The 16,099-nt window shown below is 47.7% G+C and overlaps 1 protein-coding gene and 1 long non-coding RNA gene across 2 annotated transcripts; one reads left to right on the top strand and one right to left on the bottom strand.

The window, feature by feature from the left end:
- Positions 1-10,192: 10,192 nt before the first annotated feature.
- Positions 10,193-15,972, bottom strand: LOC121140049 (PWWP domain-containing DNA repair factor 3A-like). Its single transcript, XM_040744751.1, is given in 5 exon segments — positions 10,193-11,697; positions 11,699-11,883; positions 11,885-12,595; positions 15,075-15,241; positions 15,701-15,972. Coding segments are annotated over 3 exon segments (2,076 nt in total). The 5' UTR covers positions 12,413-12,595; positions 15,075-15,241; positions 15,701-15,972; the 3' UTR covers positions 10,193-10,334.
- On the top strand, positions 12,591-14,206 carry LOC121140050. Its single transcript, XR_005876883.1, has 3 exons — positions 12,591-12,803; positions 12,942-13,287; positions 13,390-14,206. It is a non-coding gene; the product is annotated as an uncharacterized LOC121140050 (long non-coding RNA).
- Positions 15,973-16,099: the final 127 nt, after the last annotated feature.

Raw genomic sequence — 16,099 nt, 5'->3', positions numbered from 1 at the left:
TTATTTCTTTCTTGGGCTGTAGATTTGATGACATCAAGGGTCAGGAACACTGATTTAGGAGATCTCAAACTGGCTTGGGCAGGCTCCCATGGTCTCAGGTCCAGTTTTCTCTGCTCCATGCATCTCACCAAATGTTGTGACAGTTACTGAAGCTTTATTCTTTTCCTGTAAGAAAACACAAACATGCCCTCGACCCCAAATTAGGGTCTTCTCTACTGTCTAGTGTATGGATGTCTCTATTTGACCTGAGTAATAGTTGTTTAAGTTTTATTATGCCAGAATCTGTCTGAAGTAGATTGCTCACTGGCATTTACATTTAAAAAAAAATTTTAAATGAGGAGTGGATTATTCAATGAATCATGTGGGGACTGGGAACATTACTCCCCCTTTTTTATTTTATTTTATTTTTTTGTATGAACTGTTGAAGTTGGACCATAACTGTAGAAGGATTTGTCTACCCTCCTTAGTTAACTATCTAGTTGAATTGGGATCACTATTTAAATTATTAGTAGATGTCCTTTAAAAGGGACATAACCATTAAGTACCTTTGAGAATCATTTAAGGATTGTAAACTATACTATGTCCCAAATAGTCCCTTTTTTTTTACTTTAAGAAAACTTTATGCTTCTCCAGTCAGCTTAGGAGCACACCCCATATAAATGTAACCAAACTTTTTAATTTTATATACCTTTGTGTTGGGGAAGTCCTGTGCATTTGTCAATAAAGAATAAAGCACTGTCTGGCCAATAGGGAATCTAGATAGGAGGGACTAGGAGTCCAGAAGGACTCTGGGTAGGAGAAACACTGAGAGTTCGAGATGTAACGCCATGGGGTAGGATCCCGGAACTATTCTCCGGTAAGAAATATACTTAGATTAACAATTATGGGGTAATTACTTAAGTCAGAGCTAGCCAGTAAGAAACAGGCAAGGCCAACAGCTTCATAATTCATATAGCCTCCTGTGTGTTTATTTGGGACTGATACGGCTCTGGAACCAGGCTGGCAGAACGGCTCCTTCTCAAGGAAAAATCTTCTCTTAACACCTTTGTCTTTTTCTTTACTGAATACTAATACCTCATTTATTAACTTTACCAATTTTTTAAATTTACCCATCTTTAATCTATCCTCCCATTGAGAATGATCCTCCAATCCACCCTCCAACTGAAGGCAACTTCTTATCTTAGGTTCCCTTTCTTTCCTGACCTTTGCCAGTCAAGGGCCTAGACATTTAATCCAATCCACCCTTCAACTGAGGGTGACCTCTTAGGTTCCCTTTCTTTCTTGACCTTGTATTAGGCGAAGGCCTAGATGTTTAATCCAATCCACCCTTCAACTGAGGGTGATCTCTTAGGTTCCCTTTCTTTTCTGACCTTTGTCAGGCAAGGGCCTAGACATTTAATCTGGTATCCCTAGCTTGGTACCCCCTTTTTAATACATACTTATAGCCTTACTTGTTGGCTATCCTTTTAGATCTCTGAGTTTTCCTTTACTTTTTTGACCTTAGTGGATCAGGTGAAAGACTGGCCTCATTTATTAACTTTACCAATTTTTAAAATTTATCTATCTTTAATCCATCCTCCCATTGAGGATGATTTTCCAATCTACCCTCCAACTGAGGGCAACTTCTTAGGTTTCACTTTTCTTTTTTGACCTTTGTCAGGCAAAGGCCTAGACATTTAATCTGGTACCCCTAGCTTGGTACCCCCTTTTTAATACATCCTTATAGCCTTACTTATTGGCCAGTCTTTTAAATCTCTCCGTTTTCCTTTACTTACCTGACCTCAGTGGATCAGGTGAAAGACTGGAGATGTTTTATTTTATTTCTTATTTTACCCTCCTTTTTTTTTTTTGATTGGGTTTCTCTCTATCCGTTTGGAGGCTATCCTGGAACTTGCTTTATAGATAAGGATGGCCTCCATCCTACCTACCTCTGTCTCTCGAGTGTTGGGATTAAAGGCATATGCCACCAACACCCGACTCTAAAGATCATAGCGAACATCCTTCCAATCTGGGACATTTAAGCCTCCCCCCAGTAATGAACCATGGACTCGCACGTTCAATCCATATTAAAAAGCCTTCCAAGGTTTTAGACTTTACTGTAGTTCCATGTCCTTCAAGTAACTTTTTAACTTGATACTGTAATTTAAGCTTCCCAGAACTATTCCCCATGGTTTCTTTTCTTTTTTCCCCAATCTGTCCCTGGCCAGAAAAAGAGACGAACCCGCTCACTTACCTCGCTTTCACGATTTCAGTGGGATCCTCCAATTGTCGAACCTGCTGTGTAGCCTGCATCCGAGAATGTAGCGAGGTGGTCGGGATAGATGATACAGAGACTGGTCAGTTGCTTTTAAGAAAACTTTATGCTCCCCAAGTCGGCTTAGGAGAGAAGTCTCTCCAAGAAAAAATGCTTCCCTTTTTTAAGGACTTCTGCCATCCATCTACATACAATTCTCCAACAACTCTCCCAGACTTCTCACCCTCCTGTCTGGTGGTTTAATCTCCGGCCCCAGAATCGGGGAGACACCACAGGGGGAACAGGAAGAAGCATCTAGCCATAGGGGGTGTCAAAGTCATGGTGTTTCAGTGAGCAAGCCCTTATCTGAGCCCTATCAAGAGCTTTATAGCACTGAATTGTTTTCAGTAAACATTATCTCACAGCTGCCTGCTCCCAGGCTGAAGAGGAAGTGGGTCTCTGTTCAAGGTCTGGTGTCCCCACAAGAAAGTCCACAAACATATGGGAATTGAACAATGATCAAATGAACCACCACTAGGTCCAGGAAGAAATAAAGAAATAAAAGACTTCCTAAAATTTAATGAAAATGACCACACAACATATGCAAACTTATGGGACACAATGAAAGCAGTGCTAAGAGAAAAGTTTACAGCACTAAATGCCTACATAAAGAAGCTGGAAAAATCCCACACTAGAGAATTAACAGAACAACTGAGAAAGTACTAGAACAAAAAGAAGCAAACTCACCCAGAAGGAATGGATGGCAAGAAATAGTCAAGTTGAGGAATGAAATCAATAAAATAGAAACACAGAAGACAATGAAAAGAATCACTGAGACAAAGACTTGGTTCTTTGAGAAATTCAACAAATAGACAAACCTTTATCCAACTAACCAAAACACAAGAGAGAGAATATCCAAATTAAAAAAATCAGAAATGAAAAGGTGAGTCATAACAACAGACACTGAGGAAATCAGAGAATCATCAGGTCATACTTCAAAAACTTTAAGGAGATGACAATTTTCTAGATAAGTACCACATACCAAAGTTAAATCAAGAACAGATAAACAACTAAAATGTACCTATAACCCCTAAGGACATAGAAACAGTTATCAATAGTCTCCCAACATAAAAAAGCCCAGGGCCAGATGGATTCAGTACAGTATTCTACCAGATGTTCAAAGAAATCTAATACCAATACTTCTCAAAGTATTCCACACAATAAAAACAGAAGGAACATTGCCAAACTCTTTTTTCTTTTTTTTAATTTAAATTAGAAACATCATGCTTCAAATGTCAATCCCAGCTACCCCCGCTTCTCCCTCCCAGCCTCACCCCCAACCCCCAACCCCAGCCCAATCCCCACATCTTTCCCCAGGGAGGGTGAGGGCCTCCTTGGGGGGATCTCCAGAGTCTGTCATTTCATCCAGGGCAGGACCTAGGTCCTTCCCTCTGTGTCCAGGCTTAGAGAGCATCCCTCCATGTGGAATGGGCTCCCAAAGTTCATTTGTACGCCATGGTGAATACTAATCTAATACCCAAAGCCCCAGAGATTTCTGAGGCCTCCTCCCTGACACTACATTCATGGATCAGTCTCCTGTTGGCCCCTCAGCCATCAGTCTGGGGTTCAAGAGCTCCCCCTTGTCCAGTCTGCTGTCTTTGTGGGTTTCACCAGCACAGACTTGACCCCTTTGCTCATCATTCCTCCATCTCTGTCACTGGGTTCCTGTGGGTCAGTTCAGTATTTAGCTGTGAGTATCTGTCTCTCCTTCCATCAGTCTGCCAAACTCTTTTTATGACACTACAATTACACTGATACCCAAACCACACAAAGACACAATTAAGAAAGAATTACTGATCAATTTACCTCATGAACATTGATGCAAAAATACCCATGACCAAGTCGGATTCACCCCAGAGATGCAGGGATGGTTCAACATACAAAAGTCCATCAATGTAATCCACCATATAAACAAACTGAAAAAGAAAAACCACATGATCATCTCACTTGATGTGGAAAAAGCCTTTGACAAAATCCAGCACCCCTTCATGATAAAGGACCTGGAGAGATCAGGGTTAACAGGAACATACCTAAACATAATAAAAGCAATATACAGTAAACCAGCAGCTAACATCAAACTAAATGGAGAGAAACTCAATGCAATTCAGGAACAGGACAAGGCTGTCCACTCTCTCCATATCTCTTCAATCTTGTACTTTAATTCTAGCTAGAGCAATAAGACAATAAAAGAGTATCTGAGATTATGTGTTTGATAACCAAAAAAAACTCCTTGGGGTATTTTCTTAATGACTTTACCCTAGGTGAAAATGAGAAGTCTAGGAGCATGTTATTCTGCTCTTATTCCTTTTACATGTTAGTACTTTGCATGAGATTTGCTTTTGATCATCTTCTGTTAGTTCAATTTCATATGAAATGAAATTATTTTCCTGCTCTTGCGAAAGAGCAGCACAGCACAGACTGATTGTCTCTGTTCACATATGCGGAGCGCCCTCTTCTGTTTACTTTGAGAAACTGCCATACTGATAGCTTGCTTTGTGTTCCCCCAAGGGGTTGTCCTTTCTCTTTTGTAGTGATGTTCTTATTTCTCTGTCACTATTTTCATCTCTCTGTATCTTTAGTCTAATCTTTGAGTTTTTCTTCAGTGAAATATTCCTCATTCCTTCTGAAGAAAATTTTGAGAATCCATTGAGCTAAGTTCTTCCCAGCCTCCACCTACTGGGTGTTGACAAGCCCCAGGGTTATTTGGAATGTGGAATGGTGCTACTTTTCTGTGTCTGAGGCTCTGATGTCTCCAAGGCTATCTTCTATTCCTCATGATTCCTGAGTTCTCCTCCTTGCCTGTTCCCAAGCTTGCTACAGAAGATTAGCACATAGAAATCACATTTTCTAATCTGATTTCAATAGAAAGCAGATTCATGGAATCTATGGACTGATTCTTTAGGCTTCCAAATTTGCTTTGTTTTAGTCCCTGCATAAGTTCTGCTGTCCCTAGTCATCCCTGTAAAAGGATGAACATATTTTCCCCTTTCAAGTCAGGCCCTGATTCTCAGTAGTGTGGGCTTAGTTTTGGTACTACCACTTGACTGGAAACTGCTGGTCATCAGAATATACTGTGTACTCACTAGCTTATCTTCTGCATCATTTGCATTATTATGTCAGAGTACCATTCTTGTCTCCAGTTGAGTGAAGGATAACAGGCTGCCCTACTCAGGCTATACCCTCACTGTCTCCAGCCTGCAGGCCATCAACCTGTTGTAATCCACACTAAACTGAATTTATCTTCCTAAGGAATCTCAGGTTCAATTTTTAAATACACAAGCCTTACTGGGTTTTCCAAGTTCTATCACATTGCATTATCTCTTCTTTGTGTTACACTTCTACCCTCTGCCTAGTGGGAAGCGTCTAGGAGAAATATGCTGAAGCTAGGAGCCATTTGTTCATTCCCTTTACGCTCCCCCAGCTACAGGGTTTTTTCTGTGCTCTTGTGGATTATTTACATACAGTATCTTTTTTAACTTACATTGACTCTTTGACTTTATTCCAAATATGTGAAATGTATAACCAGTACTTCTTGATTCAGAAGTGGAGATACAAAGAGGCAAACAGCAGATCAAAGTAGCTAGTTAGATGCATCTACAATAGAATATAGTCCTCCCAACTTGTGGGATAGCTGTTGGCATTTATAAAGAATAAGAATCATAGGCATCATTTGTCATGAATACAACACATGACTCTGACAGCACGACTGAGTAAGGGTCCCAGATGTCATAACTTGAAGTTATCGTGATTCTGCTTCTCCCCTAGCTTACTGGCTGAGTGCTGCTAAGATGTGAAGGTTGGTCATTTTGAGGCAGATGTGGAACAACTTCCTTGATGTTTAGATCTAGTGTGAAGATTCCCTTGAGCCTGGTCAAACTCACCTGAAAATTGTACATGATTCCATATAGTTCCTGGTAAGTGGAGCCTCCTGGGAGCAACATTTAGGATTGTGATTTAGGGAAATAGTGAGAGCAGGGCGAAGAGAGGCAGGGTAGCGGTATCATGCAGGAGATAAGTGAAAACCATTTGATGATTGATACAGCAATGTGCCTGGTATGTAGAGATACTGAATGGGATGAATGCTAAAACAGTTGAAATTGCCATAGGGAAGAGACAGCACCCCCTTGATTCATCTGCCCTTGCCCAAGAGAGGGTTAGGACTTTTCAAAGACAATGGAGATGTAAGTATTGTGCACACAATTAACTCAGACATTCCACCAGATAGCACTAACTGACTATGTTCCTTCTAGGTCTCCACCATGGAGATGAAGGTGTAAATGCCTCTGCTCTGATGCAGAGTGGACCATAAATAAACAAGAAAATTTGTATCAACTCCAACTTCAGTGGTATTAAGTGCCCTGACTATAACGGAATTGAATGTTATGATGCAGCATAGAAGAGTTGGGGGGATCTTTATGTGGAATAGACAAAGAAGTTTTATTCTCAAGTTTGCTGTTGCTGGCAACCAAGTGCAATTCCAAAAGATTGTATCTAAAGCCAAGAGACTGACTCACATGGTCTAGCACAGCAGTTCTCAAATTTGAGAGTCCATCAGAAAGACAAAGGGGATTGTGAAACTTTAGACTGTCGGGCTCTACCACCAGAGATTGTTTTTCAACAAGTCAAGATTTTGCATTCCTGTAAAGTTCCCGAGATATGTTTAGGCTCCAGGTTCTGCACCACTGGGTCTGAATGTAGCTGGAAACAGAAGGCAGATTAGTTCAGGTTTCAAGGTTAGGAACATTAAAAGGGAGCAGTTTGAAGTAGACAAAAAATCAAGAGGGGTGATTGTTACTGAATGAAGGTGAAGACAGTTTGAGAAAAGCGAGAATGATTGGTTTCATTGACTATTAGGTGAAGATTTTGAGGGCTGAGGCCTGTGAAATAATATTGAATTTAATGAGAGAAGGGTCATTGATGATTAGGGGAAGGGCCAACAAAGTACATATGGGAATTTTAATACAACGGGGTTAAAAATTATCTTCCAAGAAACCTTTGTATTCAAGGGAGGCACAGTGAGTGTTGAGTGGGAAATGGGAGTCAAAAGAGACTCCTACTTTTTGGAGGTATATGATAGTAGCATGCGTTCGAATTATCAACTGATATGAGGAGAAGGAAAGAGTGTGGAAAGTTTGCAGAGAGGCAAATGAACCAGAAGAATGCAGTAAGACCTGATGATTAATTCCAAGGAGTGAGTGACTTGACATGTGTAGTAATATATCTAAAGGAGCGATAGTCACATAGTTTTGTGGAATCTGACCACACATGATGTAAGGAGTGATCATAGTGGTCCCAGGACAGAGAACAAGGGACTGGTGGCAGATTTGGTGGGACCAAGAAAGTATTGGGAAATCCAGTGTGTATAAAAAGAGAGAAAGGAGATGGAAACAGATGCAGAAATCCACAGCTCACCAATTGGCCAAGCTGCTGGAGTACAGTCAAAGTGAGGAAGGAGCAAAAATATGAACAAAGGAGTCAAGACCATGATGGGGAATCCCACAGAATCAGCTGACCTGAGCTAGTGAGAGACCACTGACTCTTGTCTGACAAATGGGGAATCTGCATAAGACCAAACTAGACTTCCTTAATATAGGTGACAATGGTGTGACTGGGACAATAGCAACTGACAGTGGGTCCAAGACCTAACACTAATGAACAAACTGACTTAGTGGAGCCCATTCTATATGGAGAGATACCGTGCTCAGTCTAGACACAGGGGAGTGGAGGTGGAGAGGTGCCTTGGTCCTGCCTCAATGAGATGATGGGACAGACTTAGTAGACTTTCTAGGGTAGACCTTACCCTCTTCGTGGAGCAGATGTGTGAAGGAGGGAGTGGTGGGAGTGGGAGGAGAGGAGGGAGAGGGAACTGGGATGGATTGGAATGTGAAAAATAAATTAATAATGAAAAAAGAAGAAGAGAAGGGTTGGCCCAAGAGCAAGATCCTTAGCATCAGTTGTTGGTAATAAGAAGTGGAAAAGTGACCAAGATGATAAGCTACGGAGGATGCAGATCTAGAAATTTTAGAGGTAAATTTATGCTTTTCATGTAAGCTAATCTGCCTCAGGTAGCTTGTTACAGCAGCACAAATGGACATGACAGCCTGATTACCCAGCCTGGAATCATGGACACAAAACCGAAGGGACCTTGTTCCTTCTAGATCAGCTCGCCAGCCTACATGGTCCGCTTGTCTTGCTCTTTTGGCTTGTGGAGTTGGGTGATGCTTCAGGAGCCAGTCAACATTCATGAATAAGGCAAAACATTGCAAGAAAACGGTCTTACCCAAACTCACAGGCTTCTGCGCCTGTCATCTGATGGGGAATCCATGGTCCTGGATTCCTAGGTGCTGCGGATTCAATTTCCCACAAATTCACACTCATAAGTGAACGTCTGTGGCTCCCATTACCTCATGATGTGACCTTATGGGGGGACAGCGTTGTGAACACATATTTAGTTTAAATGAGGTCATACTGGAAGAAGGTTGGTACCAGAACCAATATGAATGCTATTTCTTCACATCACCCAGCAGCAGAGGAAACAGTTGACACCGAATAAGGATTGGACCCCCCAGGTTGCAGATCTGGAAAAATCTTCAGGAATCGAGAAAAAGACAGCGTGGAGAGTCTGGTCATTGGATGGGCATTCTGAAGGCTTCAGAGTCTCAAGAAACCTTGGCAGAAGTAGTTGTACAAGATATAAGGGAAAAGAGAAAGCAGGATGGAAAGAAGAACAATGGGAAAGTGTATTCAGGTGCATACAAGGTTGTACTTGAAAGTCGGCTGAGGCACCAAGTCAGTGCCCTGTCACGAAAATATGTCATGGACTGTGATTCAAGACAGGGAAATCAGAGGCTTCTGGGAGGTATGGCAGGGCTGCCTCTCACCAGCACACCCCAAGTGTCAGTGACTCTAAGGAATGATAGGCCCCTGTCACTTTCCTGCAAACATCAGAAATCCCTGATCTCTGAAATGTGAGAAAAGCCGGGATACTGATGTCTGCTGCAGAGAGAAAGCCCAGGAGGTTGGCAAATCTTTCCATTAAAAGAATGAAGTCTCTGGGGAGTGGAGAATGTGAAGTGCTTCCTGCCCCTGGTGAAAACCTGAGTGCATTACCCAGTACACACTTAAAAAATAGGGTATACGGGCAGGTATGTTGAATCTCAGCACCTCAGTGAGAGGCAAGGAAGAATAAAAAGTCCTGCCTAGCCCGTCATTCTAGCACAATCAGTGAGCCGCAGGTCCAGAGGTCCTGTTTCAAAAAATAGAGAAGGAATAACTGAAGTAGATAACAGATTCTGACTTATGACATCTCTGCACACCTGTGCATGTGCATGCGTGTGCACACACACACACACACACCACACACCACATACACGGTTCCCTCTCTCTCTCTCTCTCTCTCACACACACACACATACAGAGAGAGAGAGAGAGAGAGGGGGAGGGAGGGAGGGAGAGAGAGAGGGAGAGAGCGAGAGAGGAAGAGAGAGTTCTTTGAAATCAGGCTATCTCCAGGGTCACAACATTTCCAACCCCTTCTTTGGCTGCAAAGCACACATCAGCATTGTGAGTGAGCAAAGAACAAGGTAGAGGAGAAAACACTGGAACCCGGCCCCACCCACAGTATCCTAGAGAGGTCAGGGAGTATGGGGGGGGGGCAATCAGAGACACAGAGACAGAGTGTCATCAGGGGTCTGTTGTGCTGTCCGGGTGTGTGGGGTCCCCGCATTGATTGCAAGGCTGGGCGTGGCTAGCTAATACTCCACCCATCGCTGGGGACGTTCCAGAGAGGCACCCCCACGGGACTCCTCTGCACTTGGGCACAGGCCAGAGAAGGCTAGGCCTGGCCTGAAACTAACAGGAATTGTCGAGCCGATCGAGACATCTGCACCGTCAAGCACGGACGTGATCATTTATTTATTTCGGGGCGGTGGGGATAAACATGCATGCTGTGAGGACCTTTCAAGCCCCACAGTGTCTCCCAGATGGTCATCTTTTGGAGGCGGAGCTGCAGGGGTGATGGCTGAAAGGAGGAAGCTCCCTTCTAAGGAGTGGGCGCAGAGGGGTCCCTGGCAGGCCAAATCCTGGCTGCTGACCTCTTCCTGGCCACCTTTAGGATGGTCTTATCAAAGAGCTCTTTCTCACGATGGTGCACGGGTGGGCCACGCAGGTACTTCTCTTCTGCCTCCTTGTAGCTGAGCTCATCCAGGGCAGCGATGGAGCAGATGATAGCTTCTGGAAGAAGAACCTCCATGGTAAGTCGGACTTTGTCCCCTCTTGCCAGGGACAGCAGGGCCTCATCTGCTTCCTTGGATATCTCTTGCAAATGTCTGGCCACAAGATGCAACTGGTCCTCATCTTCCAGGTAGGTCTCAATGCAGAAGACTTCCCTGTTTGACTTCCAAAGGTTATCCAGCCACCTGGACGGTTTCCTGCCCTTTACGATGTCCAGCAGGTGCTGGTCTGCCCCCTTTCTCTTCAGGATGAAGTCTACGAGCTTCCGGTTGGCTCTGTCCCAAGCGGCCCTCATGCGGTCAGGCAGGAGTTTCTTGCGGGGCCCCTTCCCACCCAGGGAGGTCTCCTCCTCCCAGTCTTCCAGGTCAGCATAGCTCACCTTGGGGAAATCAATGTGCAGCTCGCCCTCTTGGATGGCTCTCCTTAGCGGGTAACTGGCTTGGGCGGTGTAGTAGTCCATAAAGGAGCCCAGGAAGGAGCCGCAGGCGAGGTCCTCTCTGTAGTGGTCGATCACTGACAGGCACCAGTTGATGCCCTGGCCATACACTCTGCTGGCTCTCCTCAAGAGCACTGATTTCTCCCCACAGTCCAGGGGCTTCAGCTTGCGGAGAGGGACTCGGATGCCCCTGTGCTCAAGCTGCATGTTGCCCTCGACCAACAGCACCCTCGCCATCTTGTCGTTTTTGCTGACACTCTTGACCACCGCTGGCCAGAAAGGAAGGTCCTGGAATTTGAACCAGACCAGCATGCCTCGTTCGATGGCATTTGGCCCCTGGGCACAAGTCACGTTGGTGGCTTGGCAGACTTCTTGAACTCCAGTCACTCTCCTCTTGACCCTGGTGCCAGTCACCTTTGAGTGCACTGGAATGTTCAGTTCCGGGAGCATGCACTGTGCACACCGTACATGCACCTTCCTTTTCCGGCAAGCAATGCGGAGTGATCTTCGCAGCCTCGGGACCGGGGGCGTGCAGGCTGCCGATGCCCCCTTTGAGTCTGGCTTTGGAGTCCCAGGGCCGGGGTCCTGCTCGTTCCCTGGGAGGGTGGTCTTCTTTTGGGCTCCCATAGCCCTGGTCTCCAGGCCGCCATGCCGTACTTGGTGCCGGAGAGCTTTGGGTGAGGTAGAGGCCTGCCTGGGTGGCCCAGAGGCAGCCTGCTGCTCATTTTTAGCTCGGGCCCTCCCCCCTGGAGGCTGGGGCGCTGAAAGACCTGAGCTTGGATGCCCTCAGCTTCCTCCTGCCCGGATGGTCACCAGCATTTCCTGCTGGTGGCTTGGAGGAACTTGGCCACACTCTAGTGCCTCTTAACAAGTTCCCTTGCGTTTCAAAGTGAGGGAGCCCAACAGCAGTGTGTGCCTGGGCTTTCCCCCCCTTGCACTGCAGGCTCATTCTGTGAGCCCACCCACACAGGTCCCAGGCGGCCCCGCTTCCCAGGACTCCTGTGGGAGAGCCCCTGGCCTTTCTGGTTGTGCTCTTGGAGGTGCAGGCGCTGGCGTGAGCTGGAGCTGGCCTGCTCTCTTGGAACCTTCAGAGTCACTGTGCTGTTTCTTCTTCGGCCACGCGCCCTTCCTCCTTGATACAAGCAGGTTCCCTTGCCCAGAACGTCTAGCGCCACCTTGAGGGCTCTTCTGTATGCCCTGGTCTGCCGTGGCGAGCCATTGCCCTGTGACTCCTTTCCTGCCACGGAGGCGATGGTCACAATTTCCGACTCGGTTAGGGGCCTCACCTCTGTGCTCCTCACTCTCGTCTTCTCCCCCACAGGCAGAATCTGGACCTCCAGGAAAGATGCCCCTCTCCTCTTACTGTGGGCTGAGGTCCTGGGTCTGGATAACACCCTCGCAGGCCACAGGTGGCCCTTCCAGCCACAGAGCACATACTCTGCAGAGTCCATGGTGACGGGACTCTGGAGCTGTGCTGCTCAGGACAGGGTCGCTCCCTTGCTTGTGGTGGGCGCCTTGACTGCTGGTCGTCTGTGGCCTGGTCACCCTGCCCGTAGGTCTATCCTCCCTCCAGAATATGTTAGACAAGCTTGAATTGACGTCCTAGCTCAGGGTGATGTGGGCGTGTCCTGTAGCTGGGAAGAGGGAAGCAGAGCTGCATCAGGAGGGAATTAGCCTTCTGAGGACACAGAAGCAACAGCTCAGTGAGGTGAGGAGAGAGAAAGCAAGGGAGTACACAAAGTCTCATCTACAGAAGCGAGGATATGTGTGGGAGAAGATATGGAAGGATCCAGAGCAGGTTCCCCACCCTGAGGCTGAGTTGGTAATCTTCCTCCTGGAGAGGTGAGTGTCCTAACTTACATGGCCTGTGTGTTTTCTTGCCCATCCCGTACCTTGGGGCACCCTGGGATTATCTCGGGGAGTGGGGGAGCCTCACCGTTCTCTTTCCTAGGGAGCTAATCCCGCTCTGCCCCATCCCAGGAAGCACGAGGACACCTAGAGCACCGGTGCCTTCCACACCAGTGAGATAGATACCAGGATGGGGAGCAAGTGGGTGAGGAAATCTTCATGGTGACACACGCAACAGGGCAAGTAAGGATGGTTGCTGTCACTGTCAGAGCTTCCGGCCCCCCCACCCCCACCCCTCCAGGCCCCCATAACGTGGTTCAGATCTCTCGTTCCAAACTCCATCCTCCTGGACCTCGCTGTGGGATCGTGTGTCCGCATGGCCCAAAGGAGAGTCCCCTCCCCAAAAGAGAAAGCACCTCACTGTGGAGAAATGCTTACCGATTGGCACACCCGGGGGACTCAGGTGGAGAGCGACAGGGTAAGTGTCTCTGTTGGAATTGCCCATCCTCCTGCTGCCACCTCAAGCCCGTAGACCCGACACACCCATATCTGTCGGTGATGGGCACAGTTCTACCAACAGATCCCGGGCCACAGAACTCTCCCGCACCACAACCTCTGCGCCCTAACGTTAATCTCCAAAGTCTTAAGACAGTCGGGAAATCAAAGCAGCTGCTTGATGACCTGGATCGTCGCCACTTGCCCATCCCCAAGTCCAGAGGCCATGCTTTGAAGCGGGGGTGGTGCCCAATCTCATCTGTAGAGTAGCTCTCCTGTTCATGTTCCCCCATGCCCTGCCTCTCCACATAGTTCCTTCCCCTTGGGCTCCTCGGTGGAATCCCATCCCTTTCTTCTCCTCACGGTGACTGGATGTGTGCCCGCGGTCTACTCCTTTCCTTGGGCCCATGGTTTCCTATCAGCAGTGAGCATGCCATGCATGCCTGCGGGACCAAAGCCCACTTCTGTCTGATCCTCAAAAGAGGCCCCCTGTGCTTGCAGAGAAGGACCGCAGACTTTGAAGGACCACAACACAGGAGAACCACAAAGGGCTCATGCGCCACAGCTGCTCACAGTTCATGCCAGGATGCAGGTGGTTCCTGTCATTACCTGGGCCACCACCAGGCCCAGTGAGGCAGAACACTGTGGACTCTGGGCTCCTGACACAGCTCCCTAAGGACACTGATCTTCTTGGGGACTCCCAAGAAGTTACCCCACACCCCTCCTGTGAGCGTGGGCACACGGAGCTCTCCCTTAGGGACTCCAGTCCTGACCCATAGGAATTCCCAACCGTATGGAAATATGGGAGGCAGATGATGTTCATACCATTACCTCGGTCGTCCCCTTCCCACGCTCTGTATCCATACACCCCACTGGTACATCCTAGCTCCCTGTTTACTGTGCAAATGTGCGGTGTCCCTTCTTCCGTATTCCCATTCAAGCCTTACTGACTTCAAATCTGATTTCACAGCGCACAACGTGGCTGTCTACATGAAGGAGTCCAGGTCTGTCCCAGGCCACTCCTGCTCGGTGCTGCAATAGTAAATGTGTACTGTGGAAGTCTGCGGCCCAGTGTAGGGATCTCCTGCAGTGATTGTCACTCTGAGGAATTTCTGTGACCTTAAAGGGTTGGCCTCCTCTGATCCAGCCCCCTTGGAGTCCTGGGCCACAGCTGTCTCCTGAGGACACCGGGGAAAACATAGGCGCCTCAGTTACTTCAGGCTGCCTTCTGCTGGACCTTCTCAGAACATGCCTTCCAGCAAGGCTGAACGAGCACCATCAAACCCAACTATGCCCCCATATCCATGCACCACGCCTCGGGCACGAGAGAGTCCGCCCCTCACTCAGCGCCCTTAGAAACCACAGATGCCCGAGTTACGCTTATAGAACGCAAGCTTTCCACCCCAGGCAGGTCTGCACGGGCTTCTATTGCCTCAAGCATGATGTCCTCAGCCTCACACACTCCCTGAGCTAGAAAACATACCTGGGAATGCCAAGTATGTGTTCAAGCCCACAAGCCCAGGGCATCCGCACAGCATCTGTAACTCAGTCATGAAGAAAAGTGTCTGCACTCAGATCAGGCCACACTCTCCCCAGTGTGCGTAATCCATGTGGGCATGCCTGTTGCTCCAGGGCATAGAAAAGTCCTAGCATTATCTACAGCCTGCTTAAACATTGTCAGTAGTGCCACCTGCCTCCATCGTTTCAGGCATCACCTCCAGTGCAGTAGCTTCAGCAGTTACCTTTCGGGTGAAAACAGCACTGTCTTACCCAGAGGTGCAGGGAAAAGTGGGCAAGATGGGATCCTGAAATCTCTGTCTCAGCACATGCTTCGGCCCCGTGTCCGAAGGCCTTCTATCAAGAACTTGCACGCAGCCCCCGTGTTCCAGGTTAATTCACATTTTCTCCAGATGGGAACTTGCAGGTGGCTTCCCTCCCTGTGGTAAGACAGACGGGGCGGGGGGGGGAGAGGGAACAGTCTGGTGAGAGGGTGCATGAAGGGTACAAAGATCATTGCTCACTCACGGGGCCAGAGATACACAGAGAGTCCCATATGATGTGCTGGTGGGTCAGAGAGAAACCCCAGCCGCTCATCCCGTAATGCCCAGCTAGCTGAGGTTTGACCCAACCGTGAGTGAGTAAAGATTCACACCCTGACACAAACTGATAGCTGTCGAGGGAACACATTCTGCTCCTTCCTCAGGCATTCACTGATTTTACCTCAGTCTGCCCAGCTGAGATTAGTGACCAGTTTAGAGGCAGCCCTCTTTTGGACGCACGTCTTGTCAGGTCTCCAGGCCAAGAGACTGGAGACCTTACCTTGGCTTCATCCCTGCAAGTGAACTGGCCATGCTCGAGCCCGGGTCTCCCCCCAAACCCCCCTCCCCGCCGTTTACCTCCTCCTTAGATGCCTTCAGGCTCCTCCCAGACAACACAAGCCACAACTATCTCGGGTAAGGTGCTGTCACACGAAAACGGTCAGGAGCACATGTGACAATCGTCGCCAAACAGAGACGAGGCATCCATTTACGTGGGTTGGTGATCTATGCTCTCGGGGCCTGAAACGATAAAGCTGGCACCAGAGAGGTGTCACCTGAGGACAAAGAGACAGGGCTGGCTGAGCAGCCAGCCCTTGGGGCTTCGCTTCAAACAGTAGTAGTGAGAACCTCTCCTGTCCCATGAAAGAGCAAGCACGCTCCCGAGGCACACTCACAGGCTCAGCTCACACTCACTCAGGCTGGCTGCAGGCACCTACCTACGCGCTTTGCCTGTCTGCCTAGCGACTCCACCTCTCC

This window comes from Mesocricetus auratus, unplaced genomic scaffold (assembly GCF_017639785.1).
Source record: "Mesocricetus auratus isolate SY011 unplaced genomic scaffold, BCM_Maur_2.0 Super-Scaffold_100003, whole genome shotgun sequence".
NCBI classification, from domain to species: Eukaryota; Metazoa; Chordata; class Mammalia; order Rodentia; family Cricetidae; genus Mesocricetus; species Mesocricetus auratus.
The sequence above is the reverse complement of the archived record's forward strand: the minus strand, read 5'-3'. Positions and strand labels throughout refer to the sequence as shown.